Source organism: Protopterus annectens, chromosome 5.part0 (genome assembly GCF_019279795.1).
Source record: "Protopterus annectens isolate FY-2018-M chromosome 5.part0, PAN1.0, whole genome shotgun sequence".
Lineage (NCBI taxonomy): Eukaryota > Metazoa > Chordata > Ceratodontiformes > Protopteridae > Protopterus > Protopterus annectens.
The window spans coordinates 1,865,486,378-1,865,511,046 of record NC_056735.1 but is presented as its reverse complement, the minus strand read 5'-3'; the positions used below and the strand labels follow the sequence as shown (position 1 = coordinate 1,865,511,046).

The window sequence follows — 24,669 nt, the reverse complement described above, 5'->3', positions numbered from 1 at the left end:
ATGCGGCTGATGGAGCGAGCAGGGCCGCAGGGACAGGTGTGGCCTTACGCAGGCATGCCTGGATGCGGCTATGCAACTTTGCGGACCCCTTTAAAACGTCATTCACTAATTCCCCGTTTGATGGATCATCTCTTTTTGGTCCTCAAGTGAAAGAAACCTTGACTAGGTGCGAGACAGATGGCAAGACTCTTTCTGCCATCGGAATCCATTTCTCCACTCCTTCTAGGCCTTACCCCAAAGGCCAGAAAAGTGGAAAAATGTGGTTCCACAAACAATCTCAAGGGACTTCGCCTGACGCACATAGTCGGTTCCCTGCCAGAGGCAGAGGGGGGAACAACAATGGTAGACGTCGCCCTAGAGGCAGGGGGGGTCCGCAGAACCAGGGCAATCGAGAAGCCTTCTCTGATAAGCCCTTTCAGCATCCCTGAGGTGTTGCCCGACTGCCCACCTTCAGAGGCAGTCGGGGGAAGATTGTCACTGTACCCAGAAGCCTGGCTATCCCTGACTCAAGACAAATGGGTACAGTCCATCATTTCCGAAGGCTATACCATTCCCTTCGTTCGCATTCCAAACCAATCAAAAAAATCCCTTCCAGATGTTCCACCCGCTCAAAGGGATCTTGCAGCTTTGGAAATTTCAAAGCTGCTTGCAAAAACAATACAGCCAGTTCCAGCAGACCAGCAAGGATCCGGAATCTACTCCAGGTTCTTTTTAGTTCCAAAGAAAACAGGGGACTGGAGACCAATTTTGGATCTCAGTATCTTGAACAAGTCAGTCAAGAAAACAAGATTTCGGATGGTCACGCTGCAGTCCATCCTTCCCCTATTGGGAAAGGGAAACTGGATGTGCTCTATAGACCTTCAGGATGCGTACTATCACATAAAATGAACAGGCGCTCCAGAAGGTTCCTCCGCTTCAGGCTGGGAACCAGTCATTTTCAATTCAGGGCCCTGCCCTTTGGTCTCACCACTGCCCCCGGTGTTTACCCAATGCATGGCAGTGGTTGCTTCTCACCAGAGGCGTCAAGGATTCCAGGTGTTTCCATATTTGGACGACTGGCTCCTCACAGCTCCCACCAAGCATCTTCTTCTATTGGCCAGGGACTACACCTTTCGCATTTGTCAAAATTTAGGCATTTCAATAAATTGCGAAAAGTCTGTTTTGTCGCCTTGTCGTACTATTACCTTCATAGGCGCAAATCTAGACACAGTCAACATGTCTGCGAGACTAACAGATCAGAGAATAACAGACATACACAAACTGGTCTCGCTCCTCTTCAGCAGCAACAAAATCAAAGCCAGGTTAGTTCTGAAAGTGTTGGGGATTATGGCTGCCATACCCCTGCTTCCATTAGCCAGATTCCACATGAGAATCCTTCAATGGATGCTCTTCACAATGGTCATACCAGCAACTTCCGATGTCCCACACCATCATGATTACGCAAACATGCAGAAATCATCTTCTGTGGTGGATGTCTTCCCTCAGCTCTTGTTGGGAGGACGTTTTGTCCCTTCCCCTCGGGTTGCTACTCTGACACCGGACGCCTCCCTGATCGGGTGGGGGGGGCATTATCAGGGCAGAACTGTCCAGGGCACATGGCAACCAGACGAATGCCACTTGCACATAAATGTTCTAGAGATGAGAGCAGTGCTTTTAGCGTTGCAAGCCCTTCAAGACTCTCTTCCCTTGGGAACGATAGCAATCCAGACGGACAATATGTCTGTAGTGTGGTATATCAACAAACAAGGCAGAACCAGGTCCTACCCCCTGTGTCGAGAAGCACTCAGACTGTGGCAATGGGCGATTTCTTCTCAGCGTTTTCTGATAGCAACGCACATCCCCGGGAAGTCCAATCAAATCACGGACAAATTGAGCAAAGCTATCCTCATGCCTCACGAGTGGTCTCTGAAAGACTCTGTTGTGAGAGAAATTTTTCTCAAGTGGGGTCAGCCTTGCTGCGACCTTTTTGCTACTCCCCAAAACAGCAAGTGCAGAGATTATTTCACCCTATTCCCTTTACCAGGCCAACCCAGCAGAGACGCTCTAGTCCAAGTTTGGCCCCGGGGACTTCTGTATGCATTTCCTCCCTTCCCACTAATCTCTCAAGTGATACAGAAAGCTATCGCTCAGAAGGCCTCGTTGATCCTCATTGCTCCTTACTGGCCTCGACAGGTTTGGTTCCCCTTTCTACATCATTTTCTGTTGGAGCGACCTTGGCATCTGGACCTAGTTCCAGATCTTTTGATCCATCAGTCGGGTCAGTTTCATCGCTCCCTTCCCTCTCTGAATCTCACTGCTTGGTTCCTCCAGTTCCAACCTTAGCCAGGCTTCCCCAAATATCTCACTCTGTCCGAGATATTTTGATAGCTTCCCATAAATCTTCCACTCGAAGATTTATTTGAGTAAGTGGAAGCGTTTAGCCTATTGGGCTCAAGGAAGGGACATAGATCCTTTCACTGCTTCCATCCAAATGGTCCTTGATTTTCTAGCTGAACTCTTCCATGCAGGTTCATCTCCATCTACTCTTAAAGTTCAATTGGCAGCTATTTCTAACTTTCATGTGGGCATTTCAGAGTCTGCCATAATGTCCCACAAGCTTTGCAAAGCATTTTTGAAGGAGTTTTTCTACTCAGACCTCCTATAAGAAATCCTCCTCCTCCTTGGGACCTAAATTTAGTTCTTAGTTCTTTGATTCTTTCCCCTTTCGAACCTGCAGCCTCCTGTTCTTTAAAATTGCTATCATGGAAGACACTCTTTCTGGTAGCTATTACTTCAGCTAGAAGAGTTTCAGAACTTCATGCACTCAGCTGTCGACCTCCTTATCTGTTGTTCCATAAGGACAGGGTATCTTTACGAACCAACCCGTCCTTTTTACCTAAGATAGCCTCGGCATCTAACCTAAATCAAAGCATTGACCTTCCTGTGTTTTTTCCAGAATATTCTAACAGGTCTGAACAAAAATTGCATTGGCTAGATGTTCATCGTCAGTTAAGGTACTATTTGGATAGAACCAAACAATTAAGAAAATCTGACCAGTTATTTGTCTCTTATGCAGAAGGCAGAAAGGGACTTTCAGTTTCAAAGGTATCATTATCTAGATGGCTAACATCTCTGATTTCCCTTGTTTATGAAATTAGACACCAAAAGCTGCCTAACAAACCTAAAGCCCATTCTACCAGAGCTTTGGCTACTTCTATAGCCTTCCAAGACAGACTGCCTATTGACACCATTTGTGCAGCGGCTACTTGGGCTACTCCTAACACTTTCATTTCTCATTATAAGTTGGATTTAGCTTCTAGGCATAGAGCTAACTTTGGTTCCACTGTTCTCAAGAGTCTGTTCCGTTAGGCCACCCGGGACAAGGTGCTAGGGACGCAGTCCCATCCAGCAAGAATCAAGGCGAGATAGACAACTTAACATATAGAAGTTATGTTCTTACCATAACGTTCCATGTTAGTTGTCTTCTTCTCGCCTTCTTCTTGCGTCCCACCCTCCTTCCCCCTGGCCTTGACAGACCTAGAGGAGTTTTGATTGTGACCTCTCTTTCTACCACCTCTTACTTTAGGTATATGCTGCTATGCATATTTTCCTGGATCAGGATGTAGGTCACCCTTCTCCCTGGTTTATAGAGGTGGACTTTGTTTATAGTTATTCTGTTACTATTATAAGCTGGGCCTAGCTTACAAACGAGATCTGAGGTAACTCACGCCTAGCATTGTGGGATATAAGGGGAGCCTCGAGCCGGTGGAACCAACTCTCGAGCTTTTAGCGTGGCCGAGTCGGAGCCGAGGTCGGCTCCGAACCCATCCAGCAAGAAGAAGGCGAGAAGAAGACAACTAACATGGAACATTATGGTAAGAACATAACTTCTATTTTTCCTTCCACACCCTTCTACCCCCAATAGGGTTCCCAGATCTGCCACCAAACTAGGGGTCAGAGGCTCAAAAGCAAATCCTTTCCCTGCTGTCTATGAGGGCAGTAGAGCATGTTCCTGCAGAACAGATAAGCCAAGGTTTCTACTCCAGACTTTTTCTGGTGCCCAGAAAAGGGGGCACCTGGCACCCCATCCTCAATCTATCCATTCTAAACACCTTCCTAGAGAACACAAAATTCAAAATACTTACCCTCCAGCAGCTGTTATCCATGCCGTCCAAGGATGCTTGGCTAGCCACCATAGATCTAAAAGAGGCCTACCTCCACATTCCTATCAGGGAATCATGCAGGAAATATCTTCGTTTCAGGGCAGGATCTCAACACTTTAAGTTCTCTGCACTTCCCTTTGGCTTATCTACTGCTCCCAGAGTTTTTACAAAATGTCTGGCTCCTGCCATTGCCTTTTACAGACAAAGAAATGTTCAGATTTACCCATACTTAGATAACTGCCTTATTCAAGCAGACAGCCAGGAAGAGCTGCTCAAACACATGGTCTTTGAAAAGACCCTACTAACCTCCCTAGGGTACACAATCAACTAAAAGAAATCCAAACAGGTGCCCACTCAAAGGATTATCTTCCTGGGAGCAAGCCTGGACACAGCATCCCCGATGACATACCTTACACTAGAGAAACACATTTTCCTGACAACCTACTTCTCTCAACTAGCCGCCAGGCCCCAGCTATCTGCAAGGAAGATCCTGCAAACTCTGGAGTTCATGGCATCTTGCATACTCCTCATTCCAGATGCCAGACTGCATATGAGAAAACTTCATTCGTACCTAAAAAGCCTTTGCTGTCAACACTCTCAAGACCTGGAAACTCTCCTACCTCTAATTCCTTCCTACAGAAAATATTTTCTTTGGTGGGCAACAGCATGCTCCCACAACAAGGGGATGCCTTTCTCATCACCCCCCCACTGCCCAGACCCTCACCACAGGTGCATCAGACTATGCTTGGGGTGCACACCTGGATGGCAGGTGGATACAGGGCCAATGGAGCCCGTAGCAAATCCCTCTGCACATCAGTCAAAAAGAGATGCTGGCTGTGCAGCATGCCTTGATAGCCTTCAAGCCCTTTCTCTCCCCAGGGGCTCTCCTGATCAAAACAGACAACACCACTGTGATTTGGTATATCAGCAAGCAGGGAGGGACTCACTCCTATCTTCTGTGTAGGCTGGCCATGACCCTTTGGCACACCACCTCTGCCATGCAACTACACCTGTTAGCACAATTCCTACCAGGCTCTCTCAACTCTATGGCAGACCAATTAAGCAGAAATCTTCTGGACCCACACGAGTGGCAGCTCAACAGAAGAACCTTCACCCTAATAACTCAGAAGTGGGGCACACCGAAGGTCGACCTCTTTGCCTCCCACACCAACCATCAGCTCAGCAAATTCTGCACCAGGGAGCATCACTGCATAGCTTGGAAAGTTGATACCCTGTCCTTCCCCTGGGTCAATCTATCGGTCTATGCCTTTCCTCCACTACCTCTCATCCCCAGGGTACTGCTCAAAATAAAGGAGGAAAAACCAAGGACCATTCTTATAGCTCCATTCTGGCCCCAGCAGCACTGGTACCCTTTGCTGCGCAGCCTGTCCCCACTGCCCCCATAGCATCTTCCTCAGATTCCAAACCTCCTGACCCAGAGGGAAGGGGAATTCATGCATCCCCAATTGCAGGCACTCAATTTGGCAGCTTGGCTTATTCCCTAACCCCCAACCAATCTGCCATCCTCAGTAAACAGGTTCTAGATGTTATCCGTGAGGCCAGACGCCCTAGCACCAGAAAGTCTTATGCTGACAAATGGAAAAGGTTCTGCACCTGGATCCAGGTTAAGGGAGCCAATACAGCACAGCCCTCCCTCTCTCCCTCCCTCTCATCCTGGATTACTTAGCTGACTTACTACACAGTGACCTCTCTTTCTCCGCTATAAAAATTCATGCCTCTGCTATTTCTGCTCATTTTCCTACTGAGCAGGCCCTTTCCTCGCACCCTTTGGTCAAACAGTTCTTAAGAGGGGCTAGCAACTTGAGGCCACCCAGAAGGGCACCACCACCAGCTTGGGACCCTAACTTTGTATTGGAAAACTCACCCTGCCCCCTTTTGAACCAGCTTCTTCTGCACAGCTAAAATTTCTCTCCTGGAAGACAGCATTCCTTCTGGCCATCACTTCAGCCAGAAGAGTCTCTGAGCTGCAAGTGCTCCTTGCTGTGGAACCCTTCATCATCTTCCATGCAGACAGGGTATCCCTCAGAACTAACCCATCCTTCATGCCCAAGGTGGTGTCCAGTGTGGCTCTCAACCAATCCATTAATTTGCCCACCTTTTCCCTAATCCACAAAATAAGGGGGAAAGGATTCTGCACACTCTGGATGTGCACAGACAGCTCAGATTCTACCTAGACAGGACTAAATCCTTCAGAAAGTCTGATCAATTGCTGGTTTGCTTTGCTACAGGGGCAGAAGGTAAAGCCATCTCTAAACAAACCATCTCCAAATGGATAGCACACTGCATCCATTTTTGCTACAGACACCAGGGAAAGCCTCCCCCCAAGGGGGTCAGGACACACTCCACCCAAGCAGCCTCCACCTCTGCAGCTTTCCTCAGTGGAGTCCCTATCAGGGACATCCTCGAGGCTGCCACCTTGACATCTGTTCACACTTTTACCAAGCATTACCACTTGCCTCTCTTCTCCAAATCCAGGGCAGGGTTTGCCTTTGCAGTCTTGCAAGGTATCCTAGCCAGCCCCTAGTTTCCTTGACTGCCTCCACCCATTTCCTCAGCTTTGGGAATCAACCCAAATGTGATGACTGTAGCAGTGAAACACGAAGAACATAGTACAGTTGTGTACACTTAACCGTAAATGTAGATGTTGGAGTGTATTCACACTGTTGCAGTCCTGGTTTCTCTTCTTCCATCCCCCTTTCTTCTCTTTCCTTACAAGTGAAATATTGGTATTTATTTTCCACTTGTGGGGTTCTTCCATCAGAACCTAGCTCCTAATTGCGGGCTCCTGACAGGTTAGGGCAAGAAAAACTGATGTAATGGCGTTGACTGCCTTACTTTATACTACTGACGACCTGACGTCAGTCCTGAAGCGACAGCAACCGATGCAGAAACACTAAGTCTCTGGTATTTGGGCTGGCCGAGGGCTACCCTGGCAGGGATAACCCAAATGTGATGACTGCAACAGTGAATAGACTCGAACATCTACATTTATGGTAAGTGTACACAACTGTACTTTTTCTGCAGCCCGAGATTACTTGCCAAGTATCCGGTTAAACGGTTATTTTTTTTAATACAGTACATAATGCAGTATGTCCTGCGTTCTGTTCTGACAATGAATCCTGTCACCAAACATGCCTAATACATTGGAGATATGATTGAGGGTTATAGTCAGGATTTCTTTTTTTTTTTTTTAATGATCCTCCTCCAGTTGCATCTCTCTGTTGAATTAGGTGCATTTGGTTGATTTTTCTTTCCATACAGAAGTGGAGCTGCTAGGAAGGGATCTTTGACAAACATCTATTCATGCCTGTCAAAAGTCACTGAAAAAAAAACAGACTGAGTAGTTTGTAAGGAGTGTTTCTGATACTTTTATTTTATTGCAATAGTTGCTTTCAGGGTGCCAAAGCGGTATGTACTTACTGTTGAGAGAGATCCGTGTTTGGCCCACTGGTGAAAGGGCAGCATTGCTGCAAGCATAGCTCTGCACTTTCTGGATGTTTTGCTCATATTTTTGATCTGTTCCTCATTAAATGTGTGGTTTTCTGGTGCTTGTGCATATCTGAACATACTGCTGAAGGGATCAGTGGGGAAATGTTAGCGCTTGTGCATACTTAGACATATTGGTAATGGGATCGGTAGGGGACGTGTTTCATTTTGGTGCTTGTGTATGCTTGGACAAACTGCTGAAGTGATTGTTGGGCAAAATAAAGTATTTTGTGTCATTTTAGTAGTGCTTGTGCATACTTAGACATGCTGGTGAAGGGATTGGTGGGGGAACGGTTTCATTTCAGTGTACATATCTGAACATACCACTGAAGGGATCAGTGGGGAAATGTTTCATTTTGGTGCTTGTGCATACTTGGACATACTGAAGAGATCACTTGAAGGAAACGTTTCATTTTGGTGCTTGTGAATGCTTGGGCTGAAATGATCGCTGGGCAAAATCATTTTTTGTGCCATTTTAGAGCTTGTGCATACTTAGACATACTGATGAAGGAATCACTTGAGGAAATGTTTCTTTTGGAGTCCGTGAAGTGCCTGTGTTTGCACGGGCAAACTATTGAAGCAGGTATAGAGAACCTATGTAAATGATATCCCCTTGTACTATCCAGAATTCACAAATGTATTTATTTTATTTTACATTTGTTGACCGGGAGAGTCCAACTGGATTACAAGTCCATTTTCAGTGGAGGCCCGGGGAGAAAAGCTCCAAGAGAACAATTTTTTTACAAACCATAGTTTTAAGGACAGACTTTTGACATACAATTTCCATAAAAGAGACTTTGACATACATATTAATTAACAGATAGGATACATTCGTTCTCTACAGTAATGCGTGAATCATGGAGTAAACTGGGTATTTTATGCTTTGATTAAGTATATTTTCAGTCTACTCAAGTAGACCCGTATACATACATACACACACACACACACACACACACACACACACACACACACACACATATATATATATATATATATATATATATATATAACACCTATCCTAAAGTATGGTTTCCAACCTAAGCAACACTCTAAATGTAAACAGAATGTTAAGCTTTCCATTTCCAATTTGCAGAGACATGCAAGCTACTAGAAACATTGTTTCTAGCAATTGGAATATTGTTGCAAATTCTCCTACTATGTCTGAACTGCTGGGTAGGCAGCCTATGTTTTCATGCAAAAGGACATGAACTTTAAGGAGCTCTTTTGAGAACAGAGACTCACAGTTTTTAATAGGAAATGTTCGCAATGTTTCTGACCCACCTGGGATGTCCAAATGCAGCAAATGTATCTGTTGTCAGTATATCTGTTCAGGACCTTCCTTTACATTTGAACATATTAATTTGACTGTTACTTTTTCCCCATCACTTTGACTGTAATTCTTGTAACATTGTTTATCAAGGGATTTGTATGACTTGCAGTTTTTTTATGTTGCCATGACTTTGTTAAATTTCATTTTATTGTTTTGGAGCAAGCTGATTTGTTTGTTGGGGACTACTCAGCTCTACTGGAAGTGAAAGAACTCAGATGGCCGCTCCATTTGGGATATATATATATATATATATATATATATATATATATATATATATATATATATCCATTTGGGATATATATATATATATATATATATATATATATATATATATATATATATCCATTTGGGATATATATATATATATATATATATATATATATATGTATAAATTCTAAATGGAGATCTCTGTACAGCGTGTAACAAGTATATTTACCATTTTCCTCGCTGTAGTGCAGTCTCAGAGTTGGTATATTTATTTAGGGTTACTATCAAAATGCTGAAATACAGTTGTTCGAGTAATGACTTCCTTGAAAAAAAAACATCAGAAATGAAAACATTCACTCAAAACAATGAAAGCAGTTTGTTTGTGTCTTTCGGCTTTTCCCAGTTAGGGGGTCACCACAGCGGACCTCCAGTCCGCTAATGATTGGCAGTTGATTTTTACGTACCGGCTTGCCAGGCCTGACGCACAACCTTCAACGAAGGTACGCCCATTCACGCATGTCTCCACGCAGAAGACGCTCTAGCTGAGAATCGAACCGGACACCGTCTTACTGTGAGGCGACGCTACCGCAGCACCACCACCGCGGGTAAAACAATGAAAGCAGTAATGTAGATAATTCAAATTCAACATTATCAAAATTACCCAAGTTTCATTTATTTTTATTAAGCCATGTATGCTGTTTGCTCGGTTATTTATTTTGAATACGTGTTTTTTACAGCAGCCAGTACTTTATTCAGGCTGGTTACTTTGGTTCTACTTTCAATATCATATACAGAATGAGTTAATGGTAAAATTCAGTGCATAATGATAAGATTTAATGTAGCTAGGGTTAGATTACAAAGAGCCAGTCAGAGTGCATTGAAGAAAGAACAAGAAAAAAAATACAAACCAAGATATACATAAAATACAGTGCAGTCATGCATATAGTATGCAAACATGCTCCTCTATACATATGAAATGTACAGATATAAAATTCTACATTATGAGGCTATGAAAATATTCTTAAATGTGTTCTATATTCTGTGATATTGGGTGGTAAATTATCTAGTTGCAGGTAGATTCTATAAAGCGATGCTGTATAAGTACCTCTTTGAGGATTTTAATGGTTACTAGGTTTTTAATATCAGTAGTTCCTAGTCTAGAGATGGCGCTGTCATCTGCAGCAGTTTTAAATGGATGGCCTACCAGAGAGAAGGTGTTGTCCTATGTACTTCTGAGTTCATAAGAGTTGTCTTGTAAACATATTTTCACTCTTCAAGAGGAGCAGTGACCATGCTTTAGAACTTTGTAAATTAGAGTACTTAAAAGAAAAATGGCCTATGAGGCACCGAAAGCCATTTGGAATTTTTTAACGAATTACAGTGATGCATCTGGGGAGTCTGTTAGAACGAAAATGTTGGTTTTATTCTCAGCTGTCTGTATTCCGTGAGTATTGCTGGCTGACTGCATAACAAGAAAAGGAAGGCCCATATTCCAGTTTGAGTATTAAAATTCTTTTGCAATGACCTAGCAAGCAGTGGGTAAGAGAAGGTGATTGATTTTGTAACATACTTTTAATTGAGCAAGGACTTTATTACTTATAAAATCTGTATGTGTGGTAAAGGAGAGGGTAGTATCGAATATGATGCCTAGGTACCTCTGTTCAGTGCCATTAGGTAGCATGTTGCTTTTATGATCTGTTAAGAGAATAGGAGGGATAGTGGGGGATTTCTTGTCAGAAAAAAAGACCATGACATTATTTTTCTTAGCGCTGGAGCAGGTACATAACTGAGTGAAGTTATCTTGTACTTGGGCTTGCATGCCACTCTTGGCTTGTACTAGATACTGGATCAGCATATCATTTGCATGCATGATTCATTTAAGACTTGTAACTCCAGGGGAAGATCATTGACTAAGAGGGAGAAGAGTAGAGGAAAACTGTCCTATTACATACCTAGGGTCAGTAGGTGAAATAAAAAGTCAGTAAAGTACATAAAATTGTATGATAATCCACTGGTACTTGGAGAGTTAATGGTGACAGACATTGTGTGTGTGTGTGTGTGTGTGTGTGTGTGTGTGTGTGTGTGTGTGTGTGTGTGTGTGTGTGTGTGTGTGTGTGCATGCATCAAGCAGGGTTTCCACTTAACATATTTTAGTCCAGAAAACTGAACATTGATCTTGTTATATGGAACTGACTTTACAGACTTCAGTATTTGGTTTGCCACAGCCAGCTGAATACTGGAGATTGTAGGTACAAGCGTTGCTTCATTGAAGTGTTTTGTTTGTGGAAAGTTAGAAAAGAAATAAAAAATAAATATTCCGACACAATTTTTAAGCCTATTTAGATAGCAAAATGGTTGGTGAGAGACGTGAAGGAGATGGGGCAGATGGCTGAACAAGGCAGAGAAAGTGATGCACCAAGAATAGTGGATTTAGTCTGATTTTTTTTTTTTTTTTATTTTGCTGTCGTTTTTTTTGTTTTTTCCAAAGGTTGCAGTTTTAATATGTAGTACATATAATACAGGTATGTACAGGGATAACCTGGATTGAATGAATAACTTTTCAGAGTAAGTAGCACATAAAACTATAACTGATGTAACCAATAAATAAGGAGTTATTAAAAAAAAAACCTTCTAGCGCATGAGGATTAGAAATCAAATGTGCATCACTAAATACAAGGTATTGTAAGTAATTTGCATATTGGTACATAGATCATAATCATATACCATGTTCATTTATGAGTGATGTTATTAAGTGACACCAGACTGTCAGTTCCACTGTACCTGTGAATGCTGTTTCAAAGATATCTTAAAGGCCATTTTTTCCATGGATTATCTTAAAGAATGAGGTAGCTTGTTCTAGTTTACTGGTGTGTACTGGATAGTGATAATCTCTGTATTTATTCCATTTTCAAACACTGTTTTGTCTTGTGCAATAATTAGGTGTTAGCCAACCTAGAGCAATAGGAGAGTATACAGGATCTTATGAACAAATGTCAACTGAATTAGAGGCTTTTGCTGGTTAGAATACAACCATCTGAAGCTATAATGAGAGAGTGCAGAGAGATGTGTTCCACAGTGATGTTTTGCAGCAAATCAAACTTCTGCTTTGTAAGCCATCTCAAGCTTATGTAGTAGAGGAGATTGTAGGTTAGTTAAAATAGGGACATACTATAGCAATTTAGTATACATTATCAGTAGATGGTGAAGCACAACAGATGAGAAAATACTTGTCTCTAAAGAGCTTAGTTAATTTTTAATTTGTTTGTTTGTTTTGGACATGCACTATGTATATGTTTTTATCAGTGATGTGACCAAGCAGTTTTTATTGAAATTATTTCCCCATTTGTTTTCTCCAAAGAGTTTGAGGTAGAACCTTTTGGTATGAAGGAGGTATGATCTAATCTGATCATAGTGACTGCTTTTATATAGCCATATTTCAACAAGTGTGTCAAGCAGCCACTATTACAAACATATATAAATAAACACAAAACTGAACATAGCAAAAATGATAATGATGAGCAAAAGTCATTTTTTTTTACTGTTAACACATTTTTAATAAATACAGACAGATTGGTATTCTTCTATGAGCTTATTTTATAACTGCTGTTGTGTGTGAAGTAATGTAATATGCAGTACCATACTGATGTCCATCATTAAATCACAGTTGCAGTTGTCAGAGTTATATAGGACTTATCCTACCAAGGACTGGATGCCCAGTCAGCTTTTAAAGATTTAGAACACCTTCCACACATCCGTACATTTGTTGAGGTTTTAGAGCAAGCAAGTATAAAAGTAGGCATAAGCCAAAAATCAGAGCTTACTTGCCCAGAAACCCTGCCGTTAAAGTATGTGCTAGGAGAAGAGAGGAAGCTAGGGTCTCCCAACCTACCATAAAAAAACAACAAGGTGGGAGGAGGGAAGGTGTTTGTTTTTCAATACATTATACTATGTTAATCATAATAATCATCACGGCTATACTATGTTAATCAGTAGATCACTGTTGCAGTAGCCTAAGCAATATGGGACAAATACTAAAGCTTAGAAAAAATCGAGGAGGGAGAAGGATCAGAGTCCAGGAGCACCTGGAGTATAGTCATTGTTAGCCCTTTCGTAGCCCTAGAGAAACAGTTTTGTAATGTTTGTTCAAAGTATGTACAGAACACCAGGTTGTTGCATCTAGAAAGCTTCTAGGGTCTATCATTTCCCAAAAACAGCAGAAATAGCTGTAGGCCTGGTAGAATGGGCTCTTAACTTTACCTGGAAGTAACTTGCCGTGACAGTAATAACAAGCGTGAATGGCTTAGGGCAACCATTCCAAAATAGTTTGTTTGATGGGCAGTAGCTAGAGAAGGTTTATTTGTCTTCTTGATTGTAAATTGATTGGGGTGGCCGTGGTGGTGCAGCGTTTAGCATTGTTGCCTCACAGCAAGAGGTTCTCCAGTTCGGTTTTCGGCTGGGGTGCCTTCGGTATGGAGTCTGTATGTCCTCTCTGTGGTCATGTGGGTTTCCTCCGGGTGCTCTGGTTTCCTCCCACATCCCAAAGACATGCACTAGATGGATTGGACACTCTAAATTGCCCATAGGTGCGAGTGAGTGGTGCAGATGACTTACTGTATCCACCCGGCGGTGTAAATCTTGGCCCGAGATGATTGTTACTGTTGAAGTTACACCCCGACCCCATGTGAACATGGGGTTGAGGGTGGATGGATTGTAAAGAACTAGTTATTACTAATTATGTATGTAAAGAGGGATATATGTGTGTGTGTGTGTGTGTGTGTGTGTGTGTGTGTGTGTGTGTGTGTGTGTGTGTGTGTGTATATGTATATATATATATATATATATATATATATATATATATACATATATATATAGGTCTACTTTGACCCACTGAAAGTATAATTCTTTGAAACTACTGTGGTGAGGTACACAGGGAAGTGGTGGCCAACTAGTTAACCTTCCCCATTGATGAAATAAACATACACTAAATGAATGTTCGATGGATAGGGTTTGATGTTCAGGCATTTGATGGAAGTTCCATTCGATGGTTAAACATAGACCTGTTAATTTCATGTTAAACACATTTAAGGTTAAACAGTAATAATGGTGTTTCGAGACAGTGCAATATTAAGGCCATCTGACTCCACATGTAAATATAATCATTGAAGTATTATGATTAAAACTAAGGCAGCGCTTCAGTTGAGGTATTATCTTACCCCTCCATATTTTCCATTCAGTGTAAAAATAAGATGTCTTTCTTTGTATGTAGAGATATGCATTAGTATATAGGTTTGCATTATACTTTGATTAAATTGTGAATTCTATGCTGAACATCTGCTCAGTATGCAGAATATAATAATGGCACACAATGCTTCACTACTGACTTTGTCATTACAGCAGGAATAAAATTCCTATATATTTACCAAAAAATGTTTTTAATTTGCGGCATATATACGTAATATGTCACAAACTTGAGCAGTTACACTTTTGGAGTGAAATTTGGTGTAGTGCTGCACTAAAATATCTAAGGGTAGAATAACAGTCTTGGGTACTTTTTAATTTCATAGTAACTTACTGCCACTTGAAAGTTTTCTAACAAAATCTCAGAGGGAAACTGACATATGGTCTTTTATACATTTACACATCAGAAGCGTTCACTGCCACAGACTGACATTTTACATTATAAATGGTTTCCATTTTGGGTGTTGTGCTTATCGTCTGCTCAGTATACAGAGTACAGTAATGGACGAGAATACATATTTACTGGGTTGTTATTACAAGAGATGTAAAAATACTAGTTGTTTCTCCTGAATATTTCATTTTTTTTTTGTCACTGGACTTATGGCCCCATCCCTCATTTTGACTCGTATGCAGAAAGGTTCATTATGTAAAGTAAAGGTTTTGTTTGTATGTTTACACTTTTACATTGAGACTCAGCAGCTAAGTGCATTATGTAGCTGAGTGTCATAATACATTACTCTTAGAAATTTGCTTTAATATTTCTTACAGTTACAGGGATGTGGTATTTTATTTCTAGGTACCACCATCTTTTCAAAATGTTTGGATGCTATGTTTTAGCATTTTGGTTCCCAATAAGCACACATTTTAGAGTGTGTTTGATGTGGCAGCAATGTAGTGAAGCATAACTTATGCTGCTCCTGGCTTGACCATTCAGACTGTACAAAAATAATCAGAATGTTACTTATATAAGCTCCCAGGAGATGAACTTAAGAGTCAAAATCACCAGAAAAAGACTAAAAGAAGAGGGGAGCTCATCAAAAAGTGTAAGCAGCACTAACTAAAACTCAGTGTAGATGGAGTCGCAGGGCTCTTAAGTAGGACCATAAGGAACTATCATTGATAACAGATAGCGGTCAGCGGCAGTCAGAGACATCACTAGAAACAGAAAATACTTACATTTGTAAACTAACCGGTACTGTTATGGACTGTATAACAAATATGTAAATGCAGTAGCAAAAATGTTCCTCCTCGCAGCAAAAGAGTAAGGGAAGTTCCATGATGCCCTGGCCAAATTTCCCCTAGTAAATTCTGGCTTGGTCTCCTCTGAAAGGAGGCCACTAGCCTAGTGGAATTATCCTGGTCAACAGTGGATAAATAAAAAAATAAAATAAAACTTAAAAAATGTGTCATCTACTACTTTAGCTTTTAAAGTAACCTTCTTCCCTGCATCCCCTTTCTTTCCCATCTTATTTAGCTAAAGTTACTCCCATTTTCCAGTGTTTACTGCACTTTGTGAGTTGGAACTATATATCACCTAAAATCAGCATCCCTCCTCCCTTCTCTCCTTCTGCTGTAAACCTTTTCTTGTCTGATGTTATTCCCTTCTGCTCACCATGCTGGATGCTGTCAGAAACCTCCTGCACTGCCTTTAGCTCTTTGTCCGTTTGGTAACTCAACACATGCCTCAAAAGATCCATCTTGCTAACATGTCTTCCTAACAAATTGGAACACAGTTCCAGGGTCCAGAAAATTTAATAAGTGGCATAATTTACATGAGAACCAGGTTCAAGTAGTAGAAGGAGGTGACAAAGGAGGTAGGAGTAAGAGGCCAGTTTTGGCTTTTCCCATTGAGGAGTAAAGGAGAAGCCCTGCTGCAAGGTCATCTTCTGATGGAGGCCAGGGTGCCAGCTCCCTGCTACTTGGGGGGGCTTGAGTCTTTTGCAGAATACCGTAAGAGGTAGGTGTATGAGTGCATTCATTTGTCTGAAGACCATCATAGCTGATATTGTATGTACTAAGCCATGATCATTCTAGGGCAAAAGAAAAGTTAGGTGGATACACAGAAATTCCATACCAGCTACATATGGGTGACAACATTTGTTTGGTGCTTGTCTTTCAGTCACATGGCATAAAGTAAATCACTAATAAAAGTTTCCCCTTGAAATGCAAGACGCCACCCAAAAGGTGATATTATGTGCCACAGTTGTGGGACAGGGGAATTAATAGATTATTACTGCACCAGTGGGTGCAAGAATGGTACAGCTTATGTAGTATGAAATATATACAGGATTATTACTGTGGCCCCTTGGAAGAAGCATCACAACAGTTACATGTGGGAGATGAATAGCTACATGTAAAAGGAAGTATCCACATGGCTTTAGGCAAATTTGAATGTTCCCCAATGCGGCTGTCTTCCCAGCCCCCATAGGATGAGTATTACGTTTTCATACCAATGCTTAGTTTGCTACCGCATTGTCCCCTCATTATATAACACAGGAGAAGAATTAAGGTCTATAGAATAACATTCTTTTACCTTGTCTCCTGATATATAACAACCTTTCAAATAATATTAGATACATTTTTGATATGCATGCATTTAGGAACAGTAATAATTCACACCTCCTGTGTTACCACCAGACACATTTCTTGAAGATAACTGCATAATTTCTAAACAATTATGCACTTGCATTCTCTAAAATAAATGCATGCTCATGACTTTACATTTATTAAATGACTGTGAAATTCAAGTAGTAATACTTGAATTAATGCAAATGCAATCAGCTTTATATATGCTGAATCATGTATAAATTAGGTACTTTCTGCAACTGTTTTTTTTTAACTGCTTAACTAGATCTGTGTATTTAGCTGTATTGTATACCATAGTGAATTTATAAGATTTTTTTACTTGCATTGTACTTCTTGATCGTAGTCATAGCTGAAAAATACTCATGATGGATTAGAAGCAAAACTTGCTGCAAGAATCCACCAAAATGTTCGAAACAGGATATGATCAGATGCACTTTATTATTCATGAAGAGAGGCTTATAACTGAGCTCTTTTGTTAATGAGCGCATATAAGAGAAATATGTAGATAGGTGTATGGCATTAAAAATGTTAATTAATTTATTGTGACATACAAGACTGGAAGTTTTAAATAGTCTTATTGTGTTATATCTGAAAGTTCTGATGAAGTCCAAGTTTATTAATGTGGATGAAAGAGAGTAACCATTAATAAAGTGCTATTTATTTATTTATTGCCGTTGGTTTACCAGGATAGTCCATTGGGCCATAAAGAACGCGTTTTCAATGGAGTCCTGGGGAGAAAAGCTCCATAACAAAAGGTATTTTCAACAGTTAACAGTAACAATCTTGGTATAGAGAGTTAATAATATTATGTAAACAGAATAAAAGTAGAACTAATCAAATTTAGAATAGCAGTCATAACAGTTAATACATTAAGAAGAAACCTACTAGTAATAGAATAAATGTAAACATTAATACTGATTAGAGAACAAATATCATAGCTACAAAAGTAGGATATGGTATTGAAGGAGAATTAAGTAGAGTTAGTTATGTGGGGTGGGAGCAAGAGCATTCCCACTGTGATGCTAGATGTAGGTGAAGAGACTTTTTAAAGGCAGAGTGGTTAGAGGTGGTGCGGATGAGTGGAGGTAGGGAGTTCCAGAGGCAAGTGAGGCTGAAGGAAAGAAGGTTTTTGCCTGGGGGATGAGTCGGTTTGTGTACTTCTAGTAGATTTTGATTATTTGACCTTAGAACTCTGTTAGGTAGGTGCATTTTAAAGGCAGAGGAAAGAGAGGGACAGAGGGAAGGGTTGAGAATAAGCTTATGGGCTAGAGTTAGTTGAGTGTAAGTTAGTTGATTCGGAAGTTCTAACCATTTTAGCTTATGGAGGGAGAAACAGTGGTGAGTGGAGGACTTTTGGCTGGTGGCGAATTTTGCAATTTTGTTATAGCAGGAGGTAAGCTGTTTTTTTAACAAGGACTGAAGATTAGTTAGTAGTGGGGCACCATAGAGAAGGGATGGGATTAGGAAGGAAGTAGAGAGAGTGATTTTAGTGGCAGATGTGAGGTAGGCGTTCTGTCTATAAAGCATGCCAAGTTTTTGGTGTGTTTTTTTGATGTTTATTTGCAGGTGGGAGTTAAATTTAAGTAGGTTATCGATTTGGACCCCAAGTAGTTTGGTTTCTGACACTATTTCAAGAGGTGAATTGTGTTGAGTAGTAATTGAGAATGTACCCATGTCGGGAGGGATGATTTTAGAAGGAGTAAATAACATTAGTTTGGTCTTGGTAGCATTGAGAGCTAGATGATTACATAGCATCCATTGCTCTGTGGAAGAGAAAGCATCTTGAGTAAGTTTTTGTAGTGTAGTGATAGAAGAGGCAGAACAGATGATAGTTGAATCATCTGCATATCGGATGATGCTAGAGAAAGGGATTGATTTGTGGAAGTCATTTATAAAGATATTGAAGAGAAGAGGACCCAGTATGGAGCCTTGAGGAACTCCCGTAGGGGTACTAAGGAAAGAGGAGGTAGCTTTTTTCCATTTTACAGCTTGACTTCTGTTAGATAGGTAGCTAGAGAACCAGTTCAAAGAGGAGGAAGATAGGTGAAGTTTGGAGAGTTTGTTGAAGAGCAGGCTATGTGAGATAGTATTGAAGGCTTTGGAGAGGTCAAGAAGTAAGGTGGAAACAATTTGTCCAGAGTCACGGGCTTTATTTACAATCTCAAGGAAGGAGAGGAGGGCTGTCATGGTGCTATGATTAGGTCTGAAACCGTGCTGTGTGGGAGTTATAAGATGGTTGTCTAGGAGGTGAGGAAGGAGCTGAAGTTGGACACATTTTTCTAAGAGTTTAGAAATGGGGGACAGGATGGCTATGGGACGAAAATTAGTAATGTTATTATTGTTACCACCTTTATGTAGAGGTATAATAAAGGCTTGTTTCCAGATTTGGGGAACTGTGTATTCTTGTAGGGAGCGGTTAATTAAAATGCTAATGGGGTAGGCAAGAGTTTCAGCAGCTATACTGAGAAAGTAAGAAGGGATATTATCAGGAGCATTGGTACATGGTTTCAATTTCTGAAGGAGTTTATAGTGGATGTCGGTATGGGATTTAATGTAAAGAGGGGGCAGTCAGGAGGGGGGGGATTTTGGGGAGGTGGAGATGAGGATAGAGTTTGTGTAGAAGAGGGGGTAGAGGAGTTAGTGGGTGGGGAGTAGGGTATAGAAGTAGAGATAGTGGGGGTGGAAGAGGGGGTATTAGATACTAGAGAGGTGTTGGAGAATGAGGCTAGATTCTTCTGACTACATCCTGTTTTGAACATTTTGGTGGATTCTTGAGGCAGTTTTTGTTGTTTATCAGTGCTGTATTTTCTCTACACTCCTATCTTTGTGTTTGTCCATGATGAATTAACTTACACTATTCTGGTTAGCATTTAAGAAACATAGTTAAATAAATCTAAACCCTACGAAGACCCTTATTCACTGCACAATATTTCACAAGTAACAACATAGCAGAACATTTCTTAAGTTTATTTTTGTAGTTTCTAAGATGTTAATTTCATGTTTTTTGTTTTTGGCAGGAAATGCTATGTGGAGGCAGTGTGTTGGATCATCTTATAACAAAGTTGTTGGAGTCTGCAGACAGAGAAGTGTTCCTTGAAATTGCAGCAGGCAGCTATGAAGAGTCTAAAGGCAGCTGACCTGCAACATGTACATCATTGTGTGTAAAAATAAATAAATACCTAAATAAATGCATATTTACTAAAATCAGCACGTGCTTGCTTTATTTCCATTTATATAAAAAAAACTCTGCACTGTTTATGTGGGCAGACCTATATCTATTTCATCATGTTCTTGTCATTTCAGTCAACAAATACAGGTCTTTTGAGAAGAGAGAGAGAAAAGTATATTTTTTATGATTATCTGTGTCAGAATTTTGAAGTTTTACTTTGGTCATAGCTAGTAAATTTACAAGCATACCACATATATACACACATATGCATCTGAATCCAAACATATGTGTGCAGGAGGTATCTTACAAAAGTCAGTTCCATGCTTTTGTTGCTTTGAAGGTAACCCTGGCTTGTAAATTTACAAGTTTACCTGAAAGCTGATTTTTTTTCTTCATATAGTTGATCTTTTTCAGCAATACAAATACTGCATCATTGTAAGGGTTATTATTTTCTGTATCACAAAATGGCCTGATAGTGGCTTTCATGCAGTGTGATTTTTGTGTTACATTCAAGGTCTTCTCTTCCTTATGTAACTTACAAGGACACAAGAGTACACTGTGGTGAGACTTTGAATTGTAGTAATAGTTCTCAGTGGCTCTCAGTGAAAATCATTTGATTTCCTACTTTAAATGGCCTGATAGCAGCTGTCCTGCTGTGTGATTTTTGTCATACATTCAAAGTGTTCTCTTCCTGATGAAACTTACATGGGACACTAAATACACTATGATGAGATTGGGTTTATGTCAGAATATCGAATTTCCAGAAAATTTGATCTTCATATGGTCGAGACCATACTTTCAACTTTCCAAAAACTCAAACAAAATGAAACAAAACAATAAAAACCTATGTTTTTGCAAGAGGGGAGTACACCCTGCAAATCACACCCCCCCCCTAAAAATTATATATACCAACTCCAAGATCACACTACAGTGGAGAAAGGGTTAAATCCCCCATCCCCACTGTACCGTGATCTCCAAACACATGCTTTGAGTTTTCAGAAAGTTGAACATATGGTCTCCACCATATGAAGCTTGATCATCTGACATAAACCCAGTGACAAAAACATAGTGTAATAATAGCCCCTCAATTATTTTCAGTGAGAGTAATTTGATTTCCTACTTCTTTGACTGTCTCTGACAAAAGTGCTACTGTCTTTTCAATGACATTCTTTGATTTTTGTTAGTGTACATCTGTTATGCAGAGTTTTAAATTATATTTGAATGTTAAATTTAAAAAGGTACATTGTTCAGAGCTTTTGTTCATTCTCAGAATTGTAGTTTCAAGCTGTATTTCCCGATGAAGCATAGTGCTGGTCATTTATGACTGATAAGCACACAGAAAGTATCTTATGTATAACATTTTAATTGACGTTTCATTTAGAATCTGTGATTTTACAAATTACTTTATAAAAATCAAACACTACTTCATCATTAAAAGGGATTCTTGGACCAGCATAATGCCAGTAATAAATTAACAGATAAATCCTCTTCCAGCTTACATGATGTCACAGATGACATAATAGATGTCAAAAGAAATAATGTGAGATTTCACAGAATGTCAGAGTGCAAGAAAAAATAGCTTAATCTAAAAATCAGTGAAAGTGCTACTTACTGTAAATTATATTTTCTTTTCACACAGCTTTCTTGGAGTTGGATTAAGGGGAAGATGTACTTTGTGATGAAAAAAAACTTGACATTTATATGTTGTTGACTTTTACCATTTTTTTTTTCTTAAAACAAACTTCTGTACTTTTTGAGGATGTATTTCATTACCCTTCAGTGGACATAATACTAAACAGACAGTAGGACTGTGTTTGTAAAGGCCATATTTACAAGGATTGTGACCCTTACTAGGACTTGTGGTTTAAAAAGTAATTGGATAGATGAACTGATGGATTCATATTTATTTAGAAGGGTAAACAGCATCACTGACATTAGTATAAAATGAGCAAGACTTTATGATTATGGTGCTAATAGTATCTTGTACTTTTCTGAAAGGATGCAGTGCATTTTTGCTTATAGTCAAAAAGCTAAAGTGCCTTGTATCCTGGAGGGTTACTAGGTACTTGAATCTGCCACAGTCTGTATGCAAATTTGTTAATATAAAGCAGTTTCTGATGGCTGTTTTAAATTAGGATGATTTAGTGAAGTCTGTATTCAGAGATCTCAACCTAGGGCTGTTTTGAAGTGAGACAGTTTAGCAAAGTCTATTCAGAGATCTCAACCTTGTAAATGGCAATGGTCCATAATCAACAAGAATTTTACATCCTGATATATTACTGAATCATTTCATAACAAAATGTTACCTCCACTGTAGTCTTTGACAAGATTTGGATGAGTAATGAGATAACACCAAACTAAATAAAAATATGCACAATCCACATTTATAGATATTGTTAAACTCAAGTTTTCTAAATAAGTTTTCCAGAAAATGTATATATCCCAACAGTTAATTTATCAAAGGGATATAAGATTCCTTTGACACTGTAGAAGTCCCAGAAATGAAACTTCTTTGCTAGTATATTGAAATAGTGTGTGATGTAACTCGGAGACTGTATAGTTCCCTGTGGCCTTCAAACTAGGAGACATTTCCAGACATTTTCAGAGCTACCTCAGGATCGTAAACAAGCAGTGAAATGGTCCAACAAACTCTCACCCTTTCTCCACAACCCTACTTGAGTCCCCCACAGCTCCATCCTAGGACCCCTACTCTTCAACATTTTCACAAACCTTCACACTGCCTCTCACCCTGGGACCCTCATTCAGTATGCAGATGAATTCCACCTTAATCTGCATTGCTCAATCACTACCAGAACTACTCTCAAAAACTCAGCAGTCCTTTACAGCAGTTGAATCCTGGCTAAGAAATGCCCAACTCTTTCTTAATCCAAAGAAGACAAAACTAGTACTCTTTCATCCCAAAAACACTTTCCTTGTCACTGATCATTTCAATATCCTTGCATCTGACAACAGTACCATAGAAATAGTGTAGGAATCCAAACTTCTAGGTGTTATCATTGACGATAAACTTTCATTTGACCCCCATATACAGCAAAATAAAAAGAAAACTCATCAAAAACTAGGACTCATATAGAAACAAACATTTTTTTTTACTGCAGCAACCAAAACCACCCTTGCAAAAACATTTTTACTTCCCTCTGTTCTGTATGGTACCCCTGTCTTAACTAACTTACAAAATTCTACCCTAAGCAAGTTGGAACAGTGCTACAACAAAGTTGCAAAGTTTGCCACAAACTCTAAATATCACACACACCACTGTAAACCACTCCTAGAATTAAACTGGCTTGAACTACTCAGCCAACTTGCCTTTATTCAGCTATTCACCTTGCACAACCTTATTTTCAAACCTACTGCCTGCCCTGCACTAGTCAATCTAGTCGCACCTTACACACCAAATCGATCCCTATGGTCAGAAGACAAACATCTCTTAGCTATCTCAAAACCCACAAGAAAACCTGGTCACTCTCTGTATTCATACTCTGTCTCTATACATTGAAATTCACTACCTCTAGCTACCAGGTTTATTCCTGGCCTAACCCATTTCAAAGCCTCTTTAAAAAATCATCTCACAAATACATGGCTCTGCTCCTGCATAAAGCCTGCCTAATGCTCAGGTCTTCCTCTTCTCACATTTCAATCCCTCACAGACTGCAAGACCCTAAAGCTCTTCTAACTCCTTCTCTGCTTCTATACCATATCCTTAAGCTGCTGCTCAGGCTTTATTGCTTCTATTCTTAACTCTCTCTCGCTATATGTCTGCATCACTAACTTTCTGGCTGCTATTTCTACATCATGTATGATGAGAGTGACTATTATCTGTAATGTTTTAACTGTATAGAACTGTTTAGATGTGTAGCAGTTTTTTCTTTCAGCTTATTTTTTGTATAGTATTTCTAATGTAATCTTTATTGTATTGGATTATACTGTATTTGTATTGTACTGTATGTGGAGCTTTTCTCCCCAGGCCTCTGCTGAAAATGGGTTCTGTAGACCCAGTCAGACCACCCTGGTAAATAAATAAATAAATATAATGTGACAGACACTTTCTAGAAAATTCTGAGTATTAGGGAGGATTTCTGCTCATTCTAGAAGCCCAAAATATATCTAAGTTGGAATTATGGCAGTTATACAATTTGTCAAACACTGCTAGATCTGCCAGAGCTGAATACTGAATTGTTTTTGATGTGCAATGCCTTTTACAAATGAACTGACCTGTAGAGAAGTCAGTGACAATCTGGCAGTGCAATTGCATATAAAGAAGTGTTGCTTTCACAGTTTCTGAATGTATATGATGTAGTGTGTCCAGGTACTGTATGAACATTTTGGACCCCAAAACAGATTACAGACAATGTTTTGCAGTTATTGTCAGTGGAGTTATAAGCTTAAAATATGGGTGACAAGCCTGTTGCTCATAGGGATGCACAGTGAATATTACACTTATACAATGGGACGTTACATTTAAAACCGTG

The 24,669-nt window shown here is 40.1% G+C and overlaps 1 protein-coding gene across 3 annotated transcripts in view; it reads left to right on the top strand.

Annotated features, from left to right (window-relative positions):
• The window catches only part of MTRF1 (mitochondrial translation release factor 1), a 793,430-nt gene extending 773,213 nt beyond the window's left edge, over nt 1-20,217 (top strand). For all 3 annotated transcript variants that reach the window (XM_044071697.1, XM_044071698.1, XM_044071696.1), the window contains one exon: nt 20,028-20,217. In XM_044071697.1, the coding sequence (XP_043927632.1) occupies nt 20,028-20,147 (120 nt within the window). In that variant the 3' untranslated portion in view covers nt 20,148-20,217. The remainder of the gene's footprint in view (nt 1-20,027) is intronic.
• Nucleotides 20,218-24,669: the final 4,452 nt, after the last annotated feature.